This window comes from Mesoplodon mirus (genome assembly GCF_964341445.2).
Source record: "Mesoplodon mirus genome assembly, chromosome: 3".
In the NCBI taxonomy this organism is placed as follows: domain Eukaryota; kingdom Metazoa; phylum Chordata; class Mammalia; order Artiodactyla; family Ziphiidae; genus Mesoplodon; species Mesoplodon mirus.
Genome location: NC_138978.1, coordinates 101,463,455 through 101,491,404, shown reverse-complemented (window position 1 = coordinate 101,491,404; position 27,950 = coordinate 101,463,455). Strand labels below are relative to the sequence as shown.

Below are 27,950 nucleotides of genomic sequence, written 5' to 3'. Positions count from 1 at the left end.
GACATTTTTCCAAAGAAGATATACAGATTGCCAACAAACACATGAAAGGATGCTCAACATCACTAATCATTAGAGAAATGCAAATCAAAACTACAATGAGGTATCACCTCACACCAGTCAGAATGGCCATCATCAAAAAATCTACAAACAATAAATGCTGGAGAGGGTGTGGAGAAAAGGGAACCCTCTTACACTGCTGGTGGGAATGTAAAGTGATACAGCCACTATGGAGAACTGTATGGAGGTTCTTTAAAAAACTACAAATAGAACTACCATATGACCCAGCAATCCCACTACTAGGCATATACCCTGAGAAAACCATAATTCAAAAAGGGACATGTACCAAAATGTTCATTGGAGCACTATTTACAATAGCCAGGACATGGAAACAACCTAAGTGTCCATCATCGGATGAATGGGTAAAGAAGATGTGGCACATATATGCAATGGAATATTACTCAACCATAAAAAGAAATGAAATTGAGTTATTTGTAGTGAGGTGGATGGACCTAGAGTCTGTCATACAGAGTGACGTAAGTCAGAAAGAGAAAAACAAATACCATATGTTGACACACATATGTGGAATCTAAAAAAAAAATAAAGGTTCTGAAGAACCTAGGGGCAGGACAGGAATAAAGATGCAGACATAGAGAATGGACTTGATACGGGGAGGGGAAAGGGTAAGCTGTGACGAAGTGAGAGAGTGACATGGACATATATACACTACCAAACGTAAAATAGATAGCTAGTGGGAAGCAGCCGCATATCACAGGGAGATCAGCTCGGTGCTTCATGACCACCTAGAAGGGTGGGATAGGGAGGGTGGGAGGGAAACGCAAGAGGCAGGAGTTATGGGGATATATGTATACGTATAGCTGATTTACTTTGTTACACAGCAGAAACTAACACAACATTGTTAAGCAATTATACTCCAATAAAGATGTTAAAAAATAAAAAAAAACGTATAATTCAGTCTAGGTCTTGTTAGTTTAGTAGGGATTTTATATGTAAAAATGCAGAGGACATTTGAGTAGGGGAAACAAGCTAAAACAGATAAAAGGCAATAATAGCAAGATGGGATATTTGGCTAGTGGTGAGAAAAGGCAATCCCTGCTTTTTAAGTTTTCAGAATCAACAATCTACTTCATGTATATTGAGAATATGACAGGATTTAAGGGTATGGGGTTTGGAAGAAATTGTCTGGGTTGAAATCCATCTTAACCAACTACTAACTGCTGTATATATTTGAGCAAGTTATTTAACTTCTCTGTCCAACAGTTCCTCAGATGTAAATGTTACCAATGCTAATATATATATCACAACTTACTGTGAAGATTAATTTGGTTAATATATGTAAATCACTTTAGATAATGCCTGGCACAAAGTAAATGCTATATGTATGATTGTTGTTGTTATATCATTTCTATTGTTCTGAACGAGAAACTATACAGATAGACATCTGTAAGTCAAATTCATAAATGTACATTTTTATGGGGAAATATACAGAAAATAATTATGAGTTGAAGTTTAAATAAACTTCTCCACACGTAAAGCTGCAGATATAAAACATTAAAAGCTAAAACATGAGCTTATACAATAAAAAAAATTTGGATTTTACTAATTAATTTAATAAAAAGTTTACTTCCTTTCTCAAAGGAAAAAAAAAGCCGCTATGAACATTTAAGTGTAAGTCTTTGTATGGACACGTTTTCATTTCTCTTAGGTAAATAATGAAAGGAGATCATAAGTAGATATATGTTTAATTTTTTGAGAGACTACCAAACTGTTTTTCTAAGTGACTTTATCAAGTTACAGTTCCATCAGCTGTATATGACACTTCTAGGTGCAGTATATCCTCACCAGTGTTGGGTATGGTCAGTCTTCTTAAATTTGTCTGTTCTAACAGGTATATAGTGGCATCTCATTGTGGTTTTGATTTACATTTCCCTAATGACTAGTGATACTGAGCATCTTTTTCTGTGTTTATTCTCCATATATATAACTTCACTGATGTAGTGCTTGTTCAGATATTTTTGTCAAATTTTTAAACGGGTTGTCTGTTTTCTAATTATTGAATTTTGAGAGTCCCTTATATATTTTGAATACAAGTCCTTGATAAATTATATTATCTCCATATATTTTCTCCTAGCCTGGGGCTTGCCTTTTTATTATCTTAATAATGTTATGCATAGAGCAGAAGTGTTTACTTTTGATATAGTCCAATTTGTTAATTTGTTCCTTTGAGAAGCTATGAGCACTGTATCAAAGAAATCTTTGCCTTCCCCAAGGCAACAAAGATATTTCCCTGTGTTTTCTTCTAGAAGCTTTGTAGCTTTAGGTTTTACATTTAGGTTTATGATCCATTTTGAGCTATTTTTGTATATGGTAATTATTGTTTTGCATATGGATTCAGTGTGTTCCAGCACCATTTGTTGAAAATCGTTTCTCCACTGGATTGCCTTTACGTTTGTAGAAAAGTTTTTTCATATATGTGTAGGTCTGTTTCCGGACCATCTGTTTTTCTGATCTTTTTCTCCATATCTGTACCAATATATGATGGTGTTTTGATTATTGCAGCTAATAGTAAGTCTTAAAATCAGATAGTGTTAGTTCTCCACACTTTTTTTGTCCAAAGATATTTTGGCTATTTTAGGTGCTTTGCATTTCATATGAATTTTAGAATATCTTGACAATTTCACCAATAAAAGCTTGCTGGGATTGTGATTGGGATTGTGTTGAATTGTAGATCAATATGGGAGATTTGACATTTTAATAATATTGAGTCATCTGACTACTGACCATGATATATCTCTCCATTTATTTAGGTCTTTAAATTCTCAGCAATGTTTTGTCATTGTCAGAGTAGAAGATATGCACACCTTTTGTTATATTTATCTGTAATTTCATATTTCATTTTGATGCTACTGTAAATGGTAGTTTTAAAATTTCAATTTCTACTGTTTATTGCTAGCATATAGAAATAAATTGATTTTTGTAAATTGACCTTTTATCCTGAAACCTTGTTGAACTCACATAGTTCTAGTAGCTTCTTTCTATAGATTGAAGATTTTTTTTAGACAATTATGTTGTCAATGTATAAACACAGTTTTACTTCTTCCTCTGCAATCTGGATGCCTTTGATGTCTTTTTCTTGCCTTGTGACAGTGGCCAGGACCTCCAGTAAAATGTCAAATGGAGGTAGTAAGAGAGTACATCCTTGCTTTATTTTTGATCTTAGAGGGAAAGCATTAACTCCTTTACCATTAGATATTATGTTATCTGTAGTTTTTCATAAACGCCCTTTATCAAGTTGAGGACTTTCCCTTCTAGTCCTGGTTTGCTGGGAATCTTTATCAGTAATGCATGCTGGATTTTGTCATGTTCTTTCTGCATCAATTGAAATGATTAGTTTTTCTTTTTTAATTGGTTAATGTGGTGAATTACATTGGTTTCCAGATGTTAAACTAATCTTGCTTTCCTGAGATAAACCCCAGTTGGTAAGAATATATTGTCCTTTTTGTTGTTATTTTATTTTTTTGTAATGTCTTTGTCTGGGTTTTGTAATAGTTAATACTCAAAGAATGAATTGGGAACTATTCTCATAAATTTTCTGAAAGAATCAGCATTATTATTTCTTCCTGAATTGTCTTGTAAAATTTACCAAGAAGCTATTGAGGCCTGGAGTTTCCTTTGTAAGAAGATTTTTTCAATTACAAATTCAATTTCTTTAGTAAATATGTGGCTATCCAGGTTATGCATTTCCTTTGGAGTGAGCTTTGGTAGTTTGTGTGTAGAATCTGTGGTGTCATCTCTCTCATTGCTGACATTGGAAATCTGCATCTTCTCTCTTTTTTTTTTCTGCTCAATCTAACTACAGGCATACCTCAGAGATATTGCAGGTTTGGTTCCAGACCACCTCAATAAAGCAAGTCAAACAAATTTTTTAATTTCCCAGTGAGTATAAAAGTTATGTTTACACTATACTGTAGTCTGTTAAGTGTGCAATAGTGTTATGTCTTTTAAAAAGTTCATACCTTAATTTTAAAATATTTTATTGCTAAAAAATGCTATTATCTGAGCCTTCAGTGAGTCATAGTAGTAACATCAAAGATTACTGATCACAGATCACCATAACAAATAAAATAATAATGAAAAAGTGTGAAATATTGAGAGAGTTACCAAAATGTGATACAGAGGCATGAAGTGAGCAAATGCTATTGAAAAATGGTGCTGATAGAATTGTTTGACACAGGGTTGCCACAAACTTTCAATGTGTAAAAAATGCAGTATCTGCAAAGCACAATAAAGTACACTAAAAATGAGGTATGTCTGTAACTGTTATGAATTTTGTTGCTCTTTTCATAGAACCAGCATTTGGTTTCATTGGTTCCCTCTGTTATTTTTCTGTTTCCCATTTCAGTGATTTCTGCTCTGGTCTGGTTTATGTCTAGTATTTTTGCCTTAAGCATCTTTGCCATAGATGTCTTTGCCATAAGCATTTTGCCTCATAATTAATTGGCCATAAGGCAGTCTTGCCATAAAAAATGTTGCCATAAAAGATGAAATAATGAAAAATAAAATATATGTAGTAGATTCATGACAGTACTGCACAAATAACTGATTTTATTTTGTGGGTTGTCCCTAAGCACTTATCTCCCAAGTCTTTTGTTCATAGTATTATATGTATATATATTGTTTGTTGATTTGTCTCTTTGTTTGGCATTACACTTTCTTTTTCACTAAAATTTCTTCCTTCATTAAGAGGGGTATCAATTTCCAAACACTAGGATGCATATTCGTACCTGAGCTTTGTATTGTGTTGTGAAAGCCTCTGCACCGTTGTTTGTTCTTGGTATATTGTCACATGTCTGTTGATAGATGTTACAAATTTCTAGGGGAAATGTGGGTTCAACTCTGCACAATTTCTAGGGGAAATGTGGGTTCAACTCTGCACCTTAGAGGCCCTCAGCCTCTTTCTCCTCCAACACAGTATGTTTCAAAATAAGAAACAACTCTTGGGGCAAATCAACTTCATCTGTCAGCTGGATAAAGCCATCAATAACATTGCTGACTGGAAGAAATGCTCACACATCTCAACCAGTTGAAACCAAATTGTCAAACCAAAAACTGTCAACCAGTTGTTTTATCTTTTGCTGCAAAGTTGCTTTATGACCAGTTAGTTAATGTGACAAAAATGTTTGCAACAGGGCTTCCCTGGTGGCGCAGTGGTTGAGAGTCCGTCTGCCAATGCAGGGGACATGGGTTTGTGCCCCAGTCCGGGAAGATCCCACATGCCGCAGAGCGGCTAGGCCTGTGAGCCATGGCTGCTAAGCCTGCGTGTCCGGAGCCTGTGCTCTGCAACGGGAGAGGCCACAATAGTGAGAGGCCCGCGTACCACAAAAGAAAAAAAAAAAAAAAAAATTGTTTTGCAACAAAAATGCTTACAGTAAAAGTACCTAGAACTAGTCTGGTTATTACTTCCTTTCTTCTTATTATTTGGGGTTTAATTTGCTCTTATTTTTCCAGTTTCCTAAGGTAGAATGTTTGCTTGCTGATTCGAGAACTTTCTTTTTCTAATATAGACATTTAGCACTAATTTCCCTTTCACTTTCTTCTTATGGGTTACTTATAGGTGCATTATTTAGTTTCCAAATATTTGGGATTTCTAATTTCTAATTTAATTCCATATCATAAGGGAAAATAGTTTGTATGACTTAAATCATTTTTAATTTATTAAGAATTATTTTATGGCCCAGAAAGTGGTCTATCTTGAGAAATGTTCTGTGTACAGTTGAAAAGAATGTGTATTCTACTTTTTGGGGTGGGATGTCCTACAAATGCCAATGAAGTCCAAGTAATTGATAGTGTTGTTCAAGTGTTCTGTATCCTTATTTATTGATGACATAACCATCCAATCCATCCACTGTCCTCCACTCAAGTCTGGCATCTTGGTATATTCTCTATTCCTTCCATTCTCTCACCACCCCTTCATCTCCTTAGTCATCAGATAAGCCTCATTTTATCCTCTGACTAGCTCTCAATGCATTTCTTCCTCTCCATCTCTACTGTCACTGACTAGTTTCTACTCTAATCAGCTGCTGCTTGACATCTGAGATCACCTTCTAACTGGTCTCCTCACCTCCAGAATTTGTCTTCCTGTTACCCTCCCACCACTACAAAGTTCACATTGCAGTGAATTACATAATCCCTTGTTAAAGTCTTCCAGGGTCTTCCTTCGACCATACGGAATTCACATTTCTTAGTCTGAATGGAAGCATTTGTGAACCCGAGGATCCGTGTCCAATCCTTGCCTGCTTCTCTGACCTCACCTCTCATGGGTGGCCCACATGCTATGTGCCCTCCATCCCTCCCGTGTATGCCTTCCTGCTGCTACTCCAGCTCATTTGGAGCCTTCTCTGTGAAGCCTTTCCTGTCCCATCTACCTTCTTACTCCTAGCCCTGCTTCCGGCAGACCTGGACAGAATTCCCTCTTATTTATTCCTTTCTTGCGACAATAATGACAACGACAGCACTAATGACTAATGTTCATTATACCTTTTTTATGTACAAGGTAGAGTTCTAAGCACGCTTTACATATATTAACACGTATAATGCTAATGAAAATTCTATAAAAAATACTATTATTATCCCCATTTTATAAATGAGCAAACTAACGCACCGTGAGGTTAAGTAGCCTTTTGGTATATCTTGTAATTTTTTTCTTGGGTAGCCAGGTGTGAGGTACTGGGTAAAGGGAACTGCTGTAAATAGGCCTTTAGTGTTGTGGTGAAGTGTGGCAGGAGGGGAAATATTAGTCCTATGACTAGGTCCCATTTTTTAGTGAGCTTGTGCCTCTGGATGATAAACTTCACAGGTTTTGTTTTGTTTTCAGTTTTCTTTCTCCCCTCTAAGGTGGTATAGGATGACTAGAGTGGGCTGGAGTTGAGTTTTTTTCTTCCCCAGGTCAGGTAGGCTCTGAAAATACCCCAGCAGGTTGTGCTCTGGTTAACTAGTTTCCTCTGAGGGCAGGCCTTGTTAAGAGGGGAATGCCTTTTGCCCTCCCTCTGCATGTAGCCAAGAGGGATTTTTTTCCCCATATTTACCATGGGAATCTGGTTGATCTCCTTAAGGTAAGTCTTACAATATGGTGGGGTTCCCCCAGTGACTGGGCTCCTGGAGTTTTTAACTCTGAGGGTTGTTGACACTAAGGGGCCAGCAACTTGTCAGTTACAGTGTAGGTTTTCCGCAGCTGCGTCAGCACTGGGTCTTGTAGTAGTTTCTGCTGGTGAGTTTCTCCTCTAAGCTGTGACTCCCTGTGTTTGCCTGTCTGTCTCTCTGGTCTTCAGGGCCAAGGTTTGTCCTGTGTCTTCCCCTCTCTTATGGATCCAAGCAAAGTTGTTGATTTTTCAGCCCATTCGGCTTCTTTCTTGTTAGGACAGAGTGATGAACTGGAAGCCCCGGCACTCTTTTACTAAATTGTACTGCCTTCTATTCTCTTTCAACTATAAGAAAGAAATTACTGTCATTTCATTTCGGCAGCCTGGAAACATGAGGTGTTTCTCGTATGACGGTATAATGGCTTCGGAAACTTTCCGGAGAAATGAGAGCCACTGGATGACAAAACGTGTGTGTATCTGTTGAGGGGATGATATATGATAGGAACAAGAAAGGCTAATGTCTAGAACAGAGGAAAACAATTAGCACATTTAGTTCAGTTCAGCAAGTGTGTATTGAGTAGCAGCTCTGTACTCACTGCTCAGACATAGCTCACACTTCAATTATCAGCTCCAGTTATTGGTTTGACATTAGGTTGCCTGTCTTTAGAAGAACCCTTCATGCCTGCTGGCAGCTAGTGCTCTGTTTGAATTTCCAAGATATGTTACAAGTTCATCAAGTATTTCTGACAAGGATATAGCGTGGGTCAGAATTGTCTTATGGGTGCCTCTAAGCCAGTCAAAGGACTTTTAGCTAACAGATACTAGCCTTATTGAAAGTAGTGGCAGAATGAGAAAACCTGGATCCAAGTCATGCATCTGTAGCCAAATAGCTCTATGCCTGGGTCAAGTCAGTTAATTGCTATGTGGCTTAATTTCTTCATTTGTTACAAGAGCGGGGCTGGATCAGAGCAGAGCTCACAACTCTGGACTGCGTCATCTGGGAGGGGGTGCCTTGTAAAATGTCAACACACAACTCCACTTCCAGAGATTAGGATACAGTTAGTCTGGGTTGAGCCCAGGCATGAGTAGATTGTATACAATCCCAGATAAATTTAATGTGAGCCACTGACTAGATGATCCAATTGGTAAGATTCCATGAGAGTTAGGGCATTATCCCCAGCTCACTATTTGGTCATTTATAGCAAACTAACTACAAAATATGGTGTTAAAATGAACTCAGTACTTTGGCTCTGACAGATATCGAGTAAAGAGTATATTTTCAAAGAATCTGTATACATTGAAAATATAGTTGCTGCAGCCTTCATACTGAACTTGATACAATTGTTTTGTCCGATTCGAAAGGCACTTAAGATCTTGCAATACTTTAAGGCTGTCATGATAAAATCAGCTTTTGTTTTAAAGGCTGTACACGTGGGAAGTACTGTAGGAAACTGGCCTGAATGTGTACTTACTCAGTGGCATGATCTACAGTGACATGTTTTTTAAATTTCTGAACAAAACTCTCTTCCTTGTTGGGTCTAAGCATATAAAGAATGTTGCTGGTTTGATTCTCTGAAATCATGTGAGTCTGTAGGTGTGTTTACAGTGGATCATCTACGTTAATGTGCCAGTTTTCATGTTCAAGGTGATAAGTGCTTTATGGTCTGCACCCTAACAGATGTGACTCCTGCATTAGGGAGTTTTTCATTTGCTTCTGAGAAGATAGTTTTTAAGCAACTCTCTTTGGTCTCTACTCAATTGGTTTGGTCTCATTTGAGATTGTCCATAATTAGCACCAGAGAAGCAAGTTAAGTGTTTTTCTTTCCTGTGCTAGAATTTAGGAAATTATAGCTCATTTTGCTGAGTATTAGTTACTGATTCTGCCATCTAGCAGCATAACCTTTATAGACTACTTACTCTGTGCACCTCAGCTTTATCATCTGTAAAATGCATACAGAATAAAATAACATATGAAACAGTTCTAGCACAGTGCTCGTTAACAGTAGCTTCTATTTATTCACCCATTCATCAGTTCAGGGATGAATGATCTACCGATTCATCCATGCAAATACTAATAAGTTGCTTACTATGTGTCTGACTGTGTTTCATCCGGGAGGACCACAAACAAGACAACTGGTTTCTAATCTCATGGCCTTAGTGATCTGAGGAATGATCAAAGCTCAGGATAAAGTGATGCAGCTGGTTTCCATTTTAAGTTTTTAATTAAGAGTTTTTGTAAATCATATTGTTACAAATATATCTAGAGTTAAACCTGGGGATATTAATCTAGAATTGTTACTGGGCTGTTACAGTGGCTTTGCATTTGCATTCCAAAAATGTCTTTTGTACTAGTTAAGTGCTTTGGCTTATTTGGAAATTTTCAAGAAATTATGGTTTCTAAACTAAACTGTTTTCTCCTCTTTTTTTTCCAAGCGAGTTACTTCACTCATTAGTGTAGAAAGTTGGATTTCATTGTAGTCTGTCATGTTTTCTACATACTCTATGTCCAGAGAATACAAATTATCTTCTATCTATCAGGAACTTTCTTTCTTTGAATAGCTATTCGTCTAGTCTGTATTATTATTATTATAACAACAGTAATTTCTAATGCTATTGAAGTGAGTGGGCTATCTGCATTTTCATTATAACTTCTTTCAAACAATGAGTTGCCACTTGAGCTGTAAAAATGTTCTCTGTTTAATCTTTACATTGAAGAGATTCATTTTCCTAGTCTTTTTTGTTGTCTTTTTCTTTTTCTTTCCTCAAAAGTTCTATAAAATTGCCTTCCAGTGAAATGAATATAAAATAGGAAATGGGCCATTTAGTGCATGTTTCCTAGTGTAGGTGTAAGGCACAGTTTTTACTGAGTATAACATATGGAACAATCCTGATCATGTCATTGGACTGCTGATAAACGTGTTGCAGTATGTGATAATAAGGGCTTAGTAACTGAGGAAAATATCCTTCTGGCCTAAAGAGATTTGTTCATATTGGAAACTTTATTTTCCCAGAAAAGATACAGATTCTACTTATCAGAGAGGGAAAGAGGGCAAGAGAGAGAAACAGGCAAATATAACATCCTGCCATGCCATCTATGGTTTCCATTACAATAGAGTGCTTTTTATGTGTTTTCTTCTTAGAATAAAGCTTATGAAACAATGAGGATCCTGTGTCCTATATCATGGGGTTTTATTTGCTTCATTGTCATTTATGAATACCCAAATGTTCCACAGGGAGAATTTTGTAAGCTAATTGGAACCAAAAGGCGGTTATAAGCAGTAAACTGTAATCAGTGTGCCAAAGATATTTTTTATCCACAATGAACGTTAAATAACCTAGAAAATAGTTGTGATACTTCACACTTACAAATCTACATGATCTTTATTCTAAGGAGTGAAAATGTTTTTACATGCATTCTGATTAATTCACAGAAATCTCCATGAAGAAGGTAAATTATAACTGTGGTTTTTAAAGGGCCAAATTTATCATCCATCTATAGGATGGCATGTGCAGAATTAAAATTAGACTCTCTTCCAGACTTCTGGTCTCCTACTTTAGTTCTATATGTTAGAGCATCCTTTCTTTGTTTTAGGAGAGTCACTTGTAATTTTTTACACCTTTAAGGAAAACACATTTTTTAAAGGCAGTTTAGTTCTGTTTTGGTAGAATAATCAGGAAACAAAACATTGCTTTACGTAGAAGTATTTGCTTTTTAATTTTTTTTTAACTCTTTGCCTCAAAGGAAAGAATAAAAAGTCAGAAAATAAGTTGAGCTTAGGGAGAGTCTTAACAGGAGGGAAGCACTCCTACCCACATGGAGTGCGGAGGCAAGGAGCCTGGGGTGGGGGAGGGTGGGGTTGGCCCTGGACTTGGCCATGGGCAACAAGGGGTTAAATCTCCCTTTACCACCGTCTGAGCTCTCAAGACACAGTGGTAGTGACTGCAGCAAGTTGACCCTTGTCTTAGTTTACCTTGTCAAGAACTTTTGCTTCCCACATGACTGCTATATTTATTTGTGTTCAAACGAACAATCCAGGTGATTTTTTTTTTATAGGTGCATTTTTTCTCATTCTAACTTGGAAAAAAGTGGAGGGTTCAATTGAAGGGATCTTTTTCATAGGAAACATGTTTTCTCAAACCTTCAGTCACTGACATATATTTTACCTTCTGCCTGAAATTTCCCCTCTACCCACATTCTCTTCTCTTAGATAAATCCTTCTTTACCATCAAGACTCAATTTGGGGGTCACCTTATCTGAACCAAAAGGACTTCTATCTTGTAACTCATCATACTGTATCCTAATGGTTTATTCATCCGTCTCCCTGTCCAATTAGAGCACTCCAGAAAGATAAGAACCATGGCTTTCACATCTTCATTTCTAATGCCTAGAATCAAAGAGGCATTCAGTCCATGGGTTTAAAATGAGTAACTGGTTAGAGCTCCTATTTCTATAATACATATGTTATTTACAAGTTTTCAAATTCATTGTTTATTAACTCAAATTACACTTTATGCTGTTATTTGATAAACCGTAAAAGTATTCATTCATCTTGTCAGATTTAAATTTATCTTTGTTCTCTCAGAATAGTCTTAAAGCTATTTTACCTTGTGTCCTCAAGTTCTTTATCTGTAAAATGGGGATTTTAATATTTAAATGACTCACAAGCGTGTTGGTGTTGTAAAAATCATAGGAAATAGGAAGTAAACTTGAAAGAAAATTGAAAAGGGGAAAAAGTATATTTCGGTGTAATTGTTAATGATTTTGAAAGATTTTGATTTGAAAGATCATTGTTAATGATTTTGAAAGAGCTTCATTTTTCAGAAGTGGGAAAATGAGTATCAGTTTGGTTTCTAAAAAACTTAAAATTTCATCTTCCCCACATTTAATATGAAGAGTCCTGCTAATATACACAGGCTCATAGAAGACCACTCTGCTCACCCAATTCCGATACCCAATTCTTGAAATTTCTTTAGTTAGATATTAAACTTTTTACTTCCTAATTAGACATAAAATCACAAATGATAAATTCTGAAGGACACAGTTGATATAAACAGGATAAAATCATGAGCCTTTCTTTACAGCAGGTTTGTACCAGGAAGACCTTAGATACCTCAAGGAGAGTGGGAAGGAAACAGAGGGACAGGGGTTTACAGGAAAGAAACTTTGCCTACGGAATGGTGTGCTTACTTGTGGGAACTGTTGACCTTTTGTGCTTAAGCCATCTGTCCTATAACACAGGACCTGACCCAGACACCCTCTGAGGTCCAAAGAAGGGAGGTAAGTGGAGGGGAATTAGTGGATCTTTCCTCCTAACATCTCTGCCTGCTACTTTAGTTGTCAAATCACTTCAAAGCATTCTTTTCCTTTGCCCTAAATAAGGAGGAGACTTTTCTGATTCCTTCTAGATCACACAAGACTATTAGCTAAAATAGAATTTTCTAAAACTATGCATTTTTTCTCCTGATCTAAAATTCGAGTGTCAGACTGCATCATCATCAGAGGCAAACAGAACACAAAAGAAATATTTCTGAAAGAATCATATATCTTTTGTTAAGAAAACTTGATTTCTGATACCAAAAGACTCATTGCTTTGGCATTATAAGCCAGAGAGTAAACATCTCTGGGAACTGTTTTTCCTAGGTCAGATTCCTACTCCAGGGCGTTTCTTTGTGAAATCTGAAACTTGGTTTTTATCATGGCAGCGATACTTTTTAGGCAGTACTGGAGCAGTTTCAAGGTGTTCCTCAGGTGATCTTGGCTTGGCTTCTACACTGCCTCTCACCACTTGCTCATCCCTTGTGTAAAATTAGGAGAAACCAAGGCAGAATTGAAATTGTGGATTAGAAGATTAGAAGCTGTGTGAAAAGAGTAGAGGCTGATTTGGTATAAGTATGTCCTGTAATTATGAGATCTTTATTTTGACAGGTGTTTACCTCAAAATATTGAGCTAAACAGGGTCCCTAATTACAGGAAAGTAGATAAAGGCAGAATGTGGCTGTAATAGAACAAGGGAGGCCCAGGAGAGATGATTATGGAAGATAACAGACATTAGTAAAGGCCTATAAGAATCATTTTCCCTGGGTGACTGCCAACTGGCTTTGATTGAATAGATCATAAACTGAGTTTGCAGGAATGTTTCCAAGTGTACAGACTGTATTGTGGGGATTGGCAAACCTCCTGACAAAGTGGGTGAGGTCCTAATTGTTAACTCTCAAGACTGGCATTTTTGATTAACAGTTCTTACTGGTACTTTTCCCGTGTTTCCCATTATAACCTACATTTGGGACAGGGCAAAATGTAGGTTATAATATAACTAGATGAAGTCTCTGCTGTCTAAGTAGAAGTTCCAACAGTAAAGTATTACCTCTTCTTTTCCAAATAGAGAGTAACATTATTAAGGAAAAGTTCTGAGGAAATCTGTTCTGGTCCTTTTTCTTCCATTATTTTACCACCATATAAGCTATGTTCTGTCATAATTACTACAAGTTTGTGTCAAGCACAGAATACCTTCCATGGGCCATCAATCTGCAATTGATTTGATACTGTGAAGGGTTTCGATAGAGTGTGCACGTGTGCATACCCTTAAGGCTTTGGGCCAAATAATTTATCGGATTATAACATATATTGAATTTTAATTATTCATGGTAATCTGAATTCCTAAAGAATGAATGAAGGAATGTCATTCCTAACAAGTCAATCCTGTGTACCCTGGAAAACAGAAGACTTCACACTGAGTTAGAATGAAAGTCATTAAGGACCTGAAATGTTCTTCTCTTCTATAAGTAAGTACAACCAGGTTAAATTACTGACACATAGTATCCATAATTAAGAGTCTGTAGATCAGATATTTCTTAGTAACAGTAACTGACCAGAGAACTGTAGGGACTTGGGAAACATGATCATATAAACAAAGAACTTTAGTAGTAAAAGAGACCTCAGAAATTCATGGGTCAAAGTCTGTCATTTTACAGGTGAGAATATTGAAGCCAAGAATGATTAAATGACTTACTGAAGATCTGAAAGCCAGGAAGAGAATACTGGCTCCTGATTCTCTATACCTATCAAATTATCATATTACCACAAAAGTTGTATTTCTGATCCAAAATTCTATAAAACTCTATGGAAATAACCAAATCAAAAGCTAGTTAAGTCATGAGCTGAAAGGGATCCTTGAAGATAGTAGCCATGTTATTCATTTTTAATCTCCTGGTAGCTAGCATAGTGTAAATATTAAGAAATACATATTAAGAAGCCAATACACTTGTCATTAAAATACTAATTCTGTTCTTAGTAGAAGAGTAATTTCTTTAAAAATGCCTAATGCTGCCATGAGCAAATAATCTGTAAGGTGCTATTACTCAGAATACTTCCTTTGTGATTACTTAAAATTAAAATCACCAAGGATAGGAAAACATTCATCAATTGTCTGTTAGGAGTAGAAAAACAAATACCTATATTTTGGACCTTTGGTAATCCTGATTTATTTTGGGGACTATGTGGCCTCTCCCCAAATAGGATTTCTTCCAAGATGTGGTAGAGAACTGTGTTTTTCTTTCCAGATTTTGTATTGAGTAACCACTTAGGATTTGGCTTACCTACATGCAGATTGGTTTTTGCTTGCTGATTTTTCTTTCCTCAGTTATAAGATTTTGATTCAGGATTGCACTGTGTATAGTATAGTGTCTTAGCCAGCGAGAATGTGGAGAAAAAGCCTCAAGACACCCATAACTAGAGAGTTCCCTTCCCTGCTGGAGAAATCCAGGAACCTCACAGAATATATTTTTTGGATAGAAAGAAAAATATACTGCAGTCTCAAGTCTCATTCTGCTGTTATATTCATCTCACATCTAATAAGTGTAGAAATACAGCTTATAGCTTTTTAGTGGGTATTTTCCTAGCGTACATTTCACAATTCTTTTTTTAGTTTTTGACACTTTTGTCTGCCAAAATTTCAGATATAGTAAACGTAAACAATTTTGTGTGCATTGGAAAAACCATCAAATATAAAAGCAGTCTTTGTGATATATTTTGATGACTCTATGCAATTATAAACCTTTACAAAGTGAAGATAAATTTAATTTCAAAGATCCTAGATCAAGATGCAAGTTTTTTTAGAGTTATTCAGAATTCTAAGCTTATGACAGCCACTTACCTACAGATGAACTATACCAGGAATTTGAGTTTCATACAGCCTTCTGAAAAACCTCGTGTTTACTGTTTATACATTGGACAAAAGTTAAAGACCCTGTTCTCTTTTGACTGAGAAATGGTAAAAGCACATGGTTTATGGTTTTGTTCCTTTGTGTGTGTGCATGGATATTTTGGAATTCACTGTCATGACCATTCAGTATAACCATATGCAATTATGTTTGGCAAATTTTCAAGGTGTTCACCGGGAGAAAAATGTGTTTCTTACCTTACTCAACATACAAGAAGCAATTAACAATGAAAAAAATGTGTGTACTAGCAAGAAAGCATTGAGATAAAGAAATGGACTGTCTGCAATGCAATTAATTCCTATTCAGGTGAAACATATGAGAGTCTGTTACTTGTGGCTTAGCAAACTTGCATAAATATAAATAAGGAAGATGGTGGGATTATACGCAGAACCAGGTATTTCTATTTTAATGACATGTGAAAAGGCAAACCAAAAAAATGAAAATTTAGGAGTAAAAATATTGAGATAAATCAAAAAGCACTATTGTAGAAAAAAAACAAAGAATAGGGATTTTTTTGGCATTTACCAAGTGCTTTCACATACGTTAATTCTTTGATCCTTGTAACACCCTGGTGAGGTCTGTGTGGCAGATCTTGTCCTCATCCTTATCATTGAGCCTTGCCTGCAGTTGCACAGATTTTTATAGCAGAGCTGGGAAGAGAATGAGCTCTTCTGATGCCACATCCCTGCTATCTGATACTGCCTTTTTCTGTTTTCCAACAACTAACACTGATGTATATCTAACTGATGACACTGGTTACAGTGTAGCTGCCACTATGATCAGAGATCATTCCTTACCAAAGGCCAATTTCAGACAGGTTCTTTGTCGTGGTCTTCTCTCCTTTTCTGGTCCTTTGGTTCCATTTCACGTACTCACAAAAAGTGAAGAATTAAAAAAAAAAAAAGAAGCCGGTCAGAATAATTCCCAAAGTGGTTCTTGCTAAAAGCTATCCATCCATTCAGTAAATTAATTTGTATATTCATCTGTATTCCCATAATTCATGGCCACCCTGTACATCTCCCCCCCCCCCCGCTGCCCCCCATGGCAGACTGTGTATTTCCGACAGTGAGAGAGTGACTGGCCAGAGTGACAGTTGCTCTGGCCCCTACCCATGTGTGATAAATCTCTTAGTAATCTCCACAGCACCATCATGCATACATTGAAAGGGTTTAGGGCATTGTAACTTGGGAGAACTTCCAATCTTTCATAAATAACCATTAATCTGTCCCTTTCACATTCAGCTTTCCACATCTGTTTCAAATTGTTCAGTGCTATTCCAGGAGTGCATTAAAGCTCCAGTCCAGGTGGTATTAAGGGGATAAATGAGCCACAGGGAAAAGACACTCTGTATTTTTCTTAAAGCAATTTTTTCTCCTTTGTACAAAGTTGGGAGCCAAGCAATTTACGATTAAGATTTTTGGAGGGTATTTTCTATCATTTTCAGCCATCCTTGTTTATGAGTTTAAAAATGCAATTTTAGCTCTGCCATTCTAGCATACATTAATGCTTTTCTCCATATAGGTAGATTGTAAATATCATTTCTACCAGCATTTCTAAGTAGTTTTAATTCATTATGATTCCCTGTAGTTTCCTATTGAAGACAAATGAAAAATCGTTATAACCAAAGGTCAGTTAGGAATAAATGTCTGAATATGCATTTATATTTGTGACATTCAGGAATTTCACAGATAGTTGTCAATTTTCTGTTTGATCCATTTTTATATAGGAAGCAATTTGCTTTTCAGGAAAAAGGGGATTGTTTTATGAATTATAATTTAATATTGTTTTATGTCTGCACCATTTAATGAAAGCTATAAAGGTGCATCTTTTCTTACCATATACAGCCCATAATCTATTCTCTCAGGTACTTTCCAAAGAGACTATTTTCATAAGAATGACCCAAACTGTACTGTTAGATTTACAAGAGTCCCATCACATAATGTAGAGAATGCCCTGTAGACTAAATGCATATAAAGATAGCACTGTATGGTACATCAGATGACACATAACTGTAAATGTTTTCAAGTTGACCTTGAAGATGTTAAGGGACTCACAAAAACAAACATCAGACAGGAGGATAACGAAAAGAAGACTCCCTATCTCTGGCATTTGTAATAGGCATAAAAGGAATGACAAGTTGCTTATCTGACCCGGAATAAAATGCCCACACAGGAAAAGTAAAGAAAAAGGAAATTCAGCTACATGTCTCTTATCAAGGTTAGTAAAAATTTCATAAATAGATCACATAAAGTGTACAAAATCATTGCCTTTGAAAATGGTTGATTTCATAGCTACAGTCTGCAGTCCCATCCATGCGTAGGAGATTGATAGCTGCTCCGTCCATTAGTATTAATGATCAATGCACAGCACACACACAAACACCAGGGAGCCAAAGACACGCCACCTACACACTACTTTGTTTTTTAATCTTCCAAATGTTGTAGGATGGCTACTGCCTTATAAGTGGAAAATCATTAAGTATAGCACGTATTATTTCCCATAGCTGAAACTGACATCTCATAGAAATTAGTGAGGCAATGTAACTTTATTCATCTATCTGTCTGTTATGTTAAATTCTTTCTCGCCTCTTTGTCATCTAAGGGATGCCTGTGACCATTAAGGAAATGTAGCCTGCACTGCTAGGGCATTTCATTAAGGAAAAAATTCAGAATTATGTTAGTAGTCTGCTTAGTGAGAAAAATTGCTTCTCCTGGGAGTTCTCCAATAGTGTTAAATGCACTGTCACAGAATATCACTGGTTTTCCCGAACTCTGCATTCGATAGAGTAAGACCTTTTGTTCTTTTTCTGATGAAGAATGGGAATTGACAGTTCACTGTTCTTATAATTGCCAAAGTTTTCCAATTTGTTGATACACCTTCAAATATAGGTTTTTAAAAACCATTATAAAGCTCTTGCTTAGGCCTTTCCCCTGAAAAACAGACTTACCTCCTTTGGTGTACTCTCAGAGGTCTTATTTTAGTTTAAAACAATCACCCTTATCCTTTTTATTTATGAGCCTCAGTCAGTACATGGTTCCCACCTGCACACCCTTGTATTTTCTACTCAGGTAGCATCGCGGTGCATTTATATTTATATAAGGGTCTAGCTAGTCATATAGTCCCCAAATATTATACTTACTTACTTGTATCTCAGTGTCATGCTTAAAATAAAGCACCAAAAAGCACTCAGTAAATGCAGTTGAATGAAAGGAACATTTCATTCAAACCTTATAGTTACCATGCTGCCATCACACTCTAGTGTCTGATTCTCCTCCCTCGTGGTGGTTCCTTCCTGCCTTCTAATTAGACTAATTTCTCTAAGTCCTGTTTTCTTCTGTCTACATTTCCTTCCACAACGTTCTTGTCCTATGATTTCAAATTTCCCCTCTATATGACTGCCATCTAAATCTGTGTTGTCTGGATGGATCACCTCCATCCTTGACTTTTCCCCCAATCTTTAACTCCCATAGTCTTCTCTTCCCGTATCTAATCCATAGGCAGGTCCCAAACACTGTAGTTAAATGATGTCTCTAGCACCTGTTTCCCCTCCTCCAGGCCTCCTTCCCTTTCTATGACACCATTTCTTTAATGTTATTCTCACCTACAAAGTCATGCCCATCTATAAGCCAGCTTGCATACTGATGCCAGGTTAGTTCTTCTAAAATATAATATAACCCCTTTATTGAAACCCCATGGCCAATGATAAATTCAGATATCACTGTCAAACTGGTTCCTTAGTACCTTTTAGCTTTCTTTCTACTGTGCCCCTTTATGAGTCTTACGCTGTAGTGAGAAGCAGTGCAAAGCTCTGAAGTTAGAACAATTGAATTTGAATTCTGGTTCTGTCACTTACTGGCTCTGTGATCATGGGCAAATCATTTAACTCCTCTATGTCTCATTTTTCTCACCTTTAAAATAGGGATAGTAGTTGGACCTACCACAAAGGATTATTGTAAGGACTAAATGAAACACTCAGGGCAGTGTCTGTCATACAGTTAGGGGTACAATAAGTGTTACTCATTATTAGACTCCACTTAAAGGGAACGATTTGCATTTCCCATGCACATCCTGTAATTTCCTAGCCCCATGCCTTTCTCATGATGTATTTTGTTTTCAGAATGTTCTCCATTCCATCTCTATTTGTTTAAACCCTGCACATTTTACATTCATGTGCCCCCTCTTCCATGTAGCTTTCAGGCAACCCCCCAATACTCAGTTTAGCTTTTGAATTTCCATAGCATCTCCTGTACCGCTTTCAGTATTTAGCCCTACTTTGTATTATATTAGGTATATACATATCTTCTGAAAATATAGGGGAAAACAAGAACTGTTTTATGAATTTTTGCATTTTTTTCTCAGTGTCTAATCAAACATGAGATACTGTATTTGTTGACTAAATGAATGAATACCCCACTTGTTCACTTACCTTTTCCCTAATATGCAAGTGCAATGTGGTTTGAGAACCTGGCCAAAATTATTATCTTCTCCTTGCTTGGTTACGTAATTGATCTCCTTCTATCCTAACCCCACCCTTTCCTTTTCTCTTTTTTCTCCCCTTTTCCCCATACCTCTGACTCTTCCCCCTTTTCTGCTCCACTTACCTTCTCTCTCTCCCACTCTCTCCTCCCCCGTCTTCCCTTTTCTCCTCGTCTTCCTCCTCATCATTGTCTTGAATTCTAGATTCCCACTTTTTAAAATTTCCTCCACAAACTCATAGCCAAGATCTGTGGGAACAAAGCAATACTACTTCAAGAGGGAGATGCTTTCTGATCGTTTTTTGTTACTCTCTTTGTCAAAAATAGTAGAGCATGGGCTTCCCTGGTGGCACAGTGGTTGAGAATCTGCTTGCTAATGCAGGAGACATGGGTTCGAGCCCTGGTCTGGGAGGGTCCCACATGCCGCGGAGCGGCTAGGCCCGTGAGCCACAATTACTGAGCCTGTGCGTCTGGAGCCTGTGCTCCGCAACAGGAGAGGCCGCGATAGTGAGAGGCCTGCGCACTGCGATGAAGAGTGGCCCCCGCTTGCCACAACTAGAGAAAGCCCTCGCACAGAAACGCAGATGCAACACAGCAAAAAAAATAATTAATTAATAAACTCCTACCCGCAACATCTTAAAAAAAAAAAAAAAGTAGAGCATGTAGCATTCAATTATAATGCAACTTATTCATCTGAGCTACTGAGAAGCAAGCAATGGTTAAATGGCAAATAAAAACAAGTCCAATATCTGGACAAGGAGAAATAATCTCACAAGAACTTTTTAATTACATGTTCTTATTGTTGCAGTATGTTTTGAGTACAGTTTGTCTTTCTAGAAAAGGGAAACAGTTGTCATAAGATTGTTTTAAAGAGGAATTTGACTAAAGGTCTCCAAGAATAAATTCTTTTCTTATTGTTTCGTCCCTCTTTTCTCATTTACAATGGCGTTTTGAGTCCTAATCCTTTCCTCCAACATCTTAACTGTCCCCTTCCCTTAATCAATATCCTGTTTCTTTCTCCTAAATTTGAAAATCATCTAAAATGTCATATTATGCTGTTTTCCATTTCCACATGTCTTGAAATGTCTCATCCTGTTGGAGGAACATTCTCATGAGTCCTGTTAGGGATACCAATATCCTAATTAATTATGAGCTTACACAAAACCTATGTGATCTACTTGTATTTATGAATATAAGTTTGAAAGATACAGTATGCTATTATCTCTATTGTAGGATTGAGGGGTGTGAAGTTAACAAAATTGAATGGTAGATTGGAAAGTCGAAATTGAATTCTTATTTTATAATCGTGATCTGAAGCCATATGTAAAGTTTAACAATTTTAAAACCTTTCTGCCTATGCTTCCCTTCCTGAGCCACAGTCAGTTAATGCTTAGGACTGGATACAATGTAGAAGTAATTCTGAGGATCCCAACCGACAACATTATGCATCTACTGCTATGGGATCATCATTATAGTAAATTTGTTCTCAACACTGGCATCTTTTTTTCTAATTTAGGGTAGAAATTTAACATCTGGAGAGGTTGGATTTTTTCCGAGTGATGCTGTCAAGCCTTGCCCATGTGTGAGTATTTTATTTCTTTCTACTTTGTTTTTTGATGCTATAATGAATTGTCAAGAAAGTACAAAGGATACTGGTCTGGCCCCTCATTAATTCTATTAATATTTTCTTATTAATAACATATTCCAAAATTATGATTCCATTGTCAGAAAATATTTTTAAATGTTAAGGGAAGGGTCTTCCCTGGTGGCTCAGTGGTTGAGAGTCCGCCTGCCGATGCAGGGGACGCGGGTTCATGCCCCGGTCCGGGAAGATCCCACATGCCACAGAGCAGCTGGGCCCGTGAGCCATGGCTGCTGAGCCTGCGCGTCCGGAGCCTGTGCTCCACAACGGGAGAGGCCACAACAGTGAGAGGCCCGCTACCGCAAAAAAAAAAAAAAAAAAAAGCTAAGGGAATACATGCAACAGGAAAGTTTTACTTAGTATAATTTACAAAATTAACATTTTTATAAGGTTTTAGAAGGAATAAACTAAAGCTACTGATCAGATGTATTGTACAAACTTCTTTTTTCCCTCTGAGGTAAGAATGGTATGGTCTAATATATTTCCAGTCACTTTGGGGTACAGAGAGATTGCACTTCAACTAGCGTGTTTGAAAGTCTGCTAGAAAGCATGAACGTCCGCAGATTCTTCAGTCAAATTTGAGATTTGATTCTTCAGTCAAATCTCTTAATATATTTTTCTTTGCTTTAGTTTGTCATAACTGTTTATTTAGTGTCGTAATAACATTTTCTGAAAACATCAAACACGTTAGGCAGATACAAGAAGAATGAATATTTACTCAAATATTATTATGGATGAATATAACATAAAATGTACTCTCCGGTGCTTTATGAAATTTATAAATTTCTGTTTAGGGTGATGTTATTTTATCATCATGATTTGGTGTTGGGGGTAGATTTTTCTGTGACACTTTTCAAGTTCTTAACTCTAATTAAATGAAATTATTTTACTAATACAATGGAGTTACTGGTTTGTGGGAAAAAAAACCTTCTTGAACTATCTTGCTTGCCTTATTTCAGTCCTTCCCAGTTTTCTAAACTGAACATTCTTTTTACTATTATAAATGGAAATGTCTGCCATCCTTAACCTCAGATGTAGTCTGAAGAATAATTTACTCCACTCATTCAAGCTTAATTAATTTCAAAAGCAAAGGGAATCAAAAAAAAAAAAAAGCTCTTGCTATTTCTGTTGGTTCTATGATCTAATGCCACATATTATTCAGGTTATGTTGTAATCTTGAAAAAAATCATTGAAATTTCATACCACTCTCATTTAATTAGATAAGCAAAAATGATTCTTTAGCTAGTTTTCTGTCATTTATAGGAATAAGATTAAGGCTTCCTATGCTTTAAGAACTGATATTTATATGTAGGCACGTAGCAGAAAATTAACATTAAGATTTTGGGAACCTAGCACAGGGAGCTCAGCTTGGTGTTCTGTGATGACCTAGATGGGTGGGATGGGGGGGTGGGGGAAGGAGGCCCAAGAGTGAGGGGATATATGTATACATATAGCTGATTCACTTCACTGTACAGCAAAAATTAACAACACTGTAAAGCAATTATACTCCAATTAAAAAAACTATTAAGCATTTCATGTACCATGTACTGTTTTCTTTTCACAGCTCCTTGAATATAGCACAGAATGAGCATTTGAAGTTTTATTTTAGGAATAGTATGGCACATAGTAGGTATTTAATAAACTTTTGCTATATGAATGAACAAAGAAGTAAAAAAGCAAACAAAAGTTCGTAACTAAATGTAGGTAATTAACAATGGCAGATATTAATTAAATCAGCTTATAGGATCATACTGAATGATATTTGGTGATCTGGTTAGTTACTAGAAAAAGAAACGTGCTTACAATTTTAGCTAATAAAGAGTTGTAGAGGAACACATAATTATGGGTAGGACTACCAACTAAATATGATTGTTTTTATAGCTTAAGTTAATAAATAGCTATTAAAATTTTACTGCTTTATTTAATGAAATTATAGATTCATTTGTTGCTTGTAGGTTAAGTTAGGTGAATGAAGCTAAGCAGAAGGAGGAAAAACACAGGAGGAACATAAAAGAGAATTTCATTTCTGGCAATATGGTTACTGGAGAGAAAGCCTAGAGCTAAAGCACAGTGCAAACTTGGGTGTCTCTCTGTGAATCGCAGAGCCCTCAGTGGGTGAACAAGAAGAAAACTATCCCACAGGAGAAGATATGCCTATCTTCGTCTTGGATCTTGGTGGGGAACAGAAAAAAAAGTCTCTCTCCCCTAAGAATTCTTAACTTTAGATCCAAAGACCACCCACATGGGGGGTTGGAATTCATACTAGCTTTGTGACCTAAATAATACTAAGCTAGAAACATAGTAGAACATACATATCGATAATTACCTTAAACATAAATGAATTAAATGTTGCAAACAAAAGACACAGACTGGCTGAATAGATACAGAAACAAGATCCATATTTATGCTGTCTACAATAGAACCACTTCAGATCTAGGGGACACATACAGACTGAAACTGAGGGGATTGAAAAAGGTATTTCATGAAAATGGAAATCAAAAGAAAGCTGGAGTAGCAATACTCATATAAAACAAAATAGACTTTAAAATAAAGACTATTACAAGAGACAATGAAGGACACTACATAATGAGCAAGGATCAATCCAAGAAGAAGATATAACAATTATAAATATATATATATATATATATATATATATATATACCCAAATATATGAGGCAAATATTAATAGCTACAAAAGGAGAAATCAACAGTAGCACAATAATAGGGAGGACTTTAACACCCCACTTTTGTCAGTGGACAGATCCTTCAGACAGAAAGTCAATAAGTAAACACAGGCCTTAAATGACACATTAGACCAGATGGACTTAATTGATATTTATAGAGCATTCCATCCAAAAGCAGCAGAACATACATTCTTCTCAAGTGCACATGGAGCATTTCCAGGACTGACCACCTGCTGGGCCACAAAGTGAGCCTCAGTAAATTTAAGAAAATTGAAATCACATCAAGCATCTTTTCCAACCACAACGCTATGAGATTAGAAATCAACTACAAGGAAAAAAACTGTAAAAAACCACGAACACATGGAAGCTAAACAATATGCTACTAAACAACCAATGGATCACTGAAGAAATCAGAGAAGAAATCAAAAAATACCAAGAGACAGATAAAAATGAAAGCACGATGATCCAAAACCTATGGGACACAGCAAAAGCAGTTCTAAGAGGGAAGTTTATAGCAATATAGTCTTACCTCAGGAAATAAAAAAAATCTCAAATAAACACACTAAGCTTACACCTACAGCAACTAGAGAGAGAAGAAAAAACAAAACCCAAAGTTCATAGAAGGAAAGAAATCATAAAGATCAGAGCAGAAATAAATGCACTAGAGATGAAGAAAACAATAGTAAAGATCAATGAAGCTATAAGCTGATTCTGTGAAAAGTTAAACAAATTAGATAAACCTTTAGCAAGATTCATCAAGAAAAAAAGGGAAGGGGCTCAGATCAATAAAATTACAAATGAAAAAAGCTACAACTGACACCACAAAAATACAAAGCATCATGAGAGACTACTATAAGCAACTATATGCCAATAAAATGGATAACCTAGAAGAAATGGACAAATCCTTAGAAAGCTACAATCTCCCAAGACTGAACCACGAGGAAACAGAAAATATGAAAAGACCAGTGTGGATGCCTTCTACATAATAAAGGCCATATATGACAAACCTACAGCTAGCATCATTACTCAATGAGGAAAAGCTGAAAGCATTCCTGCTAAGATAAGGAACAAGACAAGGATATCCACTCTTGCCACTTTTATTCAACATAGTTTTGGAAATCCTAGCCACAGCAATGAGAGAGGAAAAATAAAATGAATCCAAATTGGAAAGGAAGAAGTAAAACTGTCACTGTTTGCTGATGGCATCATACTATACATGGAAAATCCTAAAGGTGCTACCAGAGACCTACTAGAACTCATCAATGAATTCGGTAAAGTTGCAGGATACAAAGTTAATACACAGAAATCTGTTGCATTTCTATACACTAACAACAAAAGATCAGAAAGAGAAATTAAAGAAACAATGCCATTTACCATCGCATCAAAAATAATAAAATACCTAGGAATAAACCTACCTAAGGAGGCAAAAGACGTGTACTCTGAAAACTATAAGACACGGATGAAAGAAATCAAAGATGACACAAACAGATGGAGAGACATACCATGTTCTTGGATTGGAAGAAGCAATATTGTCAAAATGACTATACTACCCAAGGCAATCTACAGATTCAGTGCAATCCCTATCAAATTACCAATGGCATTTTTCACAGAACTAGAACAAAAATTTTTTAAATTTGTATGGAGATACAAAAGACCCCAAATAGCCAAAGCAATCTTAAGAAGAAAAACGAAGCTGGAGGAATCAGGCTCCCTAACTTCAGACTATAATATAAAGCTACAGTCATCAAAAAAGTATGGTACTACCACAAAAACAGAAATATAGATCAATGGAATAGCATAGAAAGCCCAGAAGTAAACCCACATTCCTATGGTCAATTAGTCTATGACAAAGGAGGTAAGACCATACAGTGGAGAAAAGACAGTCTCTTCAATAAATGGTGCTGGGATAACTGGACAGCTACATGTAAAAAAAAGAAATTAGAACATTCTTTAACACCATTTACAAAAATAAGCTCAAAATGGATCAAAGACCTAAATGTAATACCGGTTAGTATAAAACTCTTAGAGGAAAATACAGGCAGAACACTCTTTGACATAAATTGCAGCAATATCTTTTTCAATCCATCTCTTAGAGTAATAGAAATAAAAACAAAAATAAACATGTGACCTAGTTAAACTTAAAATCTGCACAGTAAAGGAAACCATAAGCAAAACAAAAAGACAACCCAAAGAATGGGAGAAAATATTTGCAAATGATGCAACTGATAAGGGATTAGTCTCCAAAATAAACACTTTATGCAGCTCAATAAAAAAAAAAAAACCAAATCACCCAATCAAAAAATGGGCAGAAGACCTAAATAGACATTTCTCCAAAGAAGATACACAGATGGCCAAGAGGTACATCCAAAGATGCTCAACATCATGAATTATTAGAGAAATGCAAATCAAAACTACAATGAGACATCACCTCACACCAGTCAGAATGGCCATCATCAAAAAAATCTACAAACGATAAATGCTGGAAGGGCTGTGGAGAAAAGGGAACCCTCCTACACTCTTGGTGGGAATGTAAATTGGTACAGCCACTATGGAGAACAGTATGGAGGTTCCTTAAAAAGCTAGAAATAGAGCTACCATATGATCCAGCAATTCCACTCCTGAGCACATATCCAGAGAAAACCATCATTCAAAAGGATACATGCACCCCAGTATTCATTGTTGCAATATTTACAATAGCCAAGACATGGAGGCAACCTAAATGTCCACTGACAGATGAATGGATAAAGGAGATGTGGTATATACATACAATGGAATATTACTCAGCCATTAAAAACAATGAAATAATGCCACTTGCAGCAACATGGATGGACCTGGAGATTATCATACTAAGTGAAGTAAGACAGAGAAAGACAAATATCATGTGATATCGCTTATATGTGGAAACTAAAAAAATGATACAAATGAACTTATTTACAAAACAGAAACAGTCTCACAGAGGTAGAGAATGAATTTATGGTTACCGGGGGGAGCAGTGCAGGGGAGGCATAGATTGGGAATTTGGAATTGACATTTACACACTGCTATATTTAAAACAGAAGACCAACATGGACCTACTGTATAATCTAGGGAATTCTGCTCAACATTCTGTAATAACCTAAATGGGAAAAGAACTTGTATATGTATATGTATAATTGAATCACTCTGCTGTATACCTGAAACTAACGCAACATTGTTAGTCAGCAATACTCCAATATAAAATAAAATTTTTAAAAAGAAACATAGTATAAAATGATTCCACATTGATTGTGTTCCCGGTGCAAGTACAGATTCTCTCTAGATTGGCACCTCAAAGGATTTCTACTGATAAAGTCCCAGGGATTATAAATTCACAATTTGGAATAATTATATTTATGAGGAAACAAACCCACCTTAAGCAAAAGTCAGCAGAGACAATAAAGTGCAGAATTAGACCCACAAAGACAACAGGTAGTGGAATTATCAGATACTAAGTTCAAAATTGTATGTTTAATATGGTTGAAGAAATAAAAGGGGGAATACAAGTCTAAAAGGAAAACAAGTCACTCTTGTTTGGGCATATTTCAAAAAGAATCAAATATACTAATTGAAGTGAGAAACAATGGAAACATTACATGATGTATAAGACCCAGTTGGGCAGAAAATTGGAAGAAAAATCTGAATAAATTTCTCAGTGAATAGTCCAGAAAGATTAAGAGATAGAGAATGTAAGAGAATGGAATGATAAAGTTCAAATACATCTATTGAAAGAGAGAATATAGATAACTGTGGGAAA

The 27,950-nt window shown here is 36.3% G+C and overlaps 1 protein-coding gene across 1 annotated transcript in view; it reads left to right on the top strand.

Annotated features, from left to right (window-relative positions):
- VAV3 (vav guanine nucleotide exchange factor 3) overlaps window positions 1–27,950 on the top strand; it is a 404,602-nt gene that overhangs the window by 329,777 nt on the left and 46,875 nt on the right. The window contains exon 21 of the mRNA XM_082613120.1: window positions 21,369–21,434. Within this exon, the coding sequence (XP_082469246.1) occupies window positions 21,369–21,434 (66 nt within the window). The remainder of the gene's footprint in view (window positions 1–21,368; window positions 21,435–27,950) is intronic.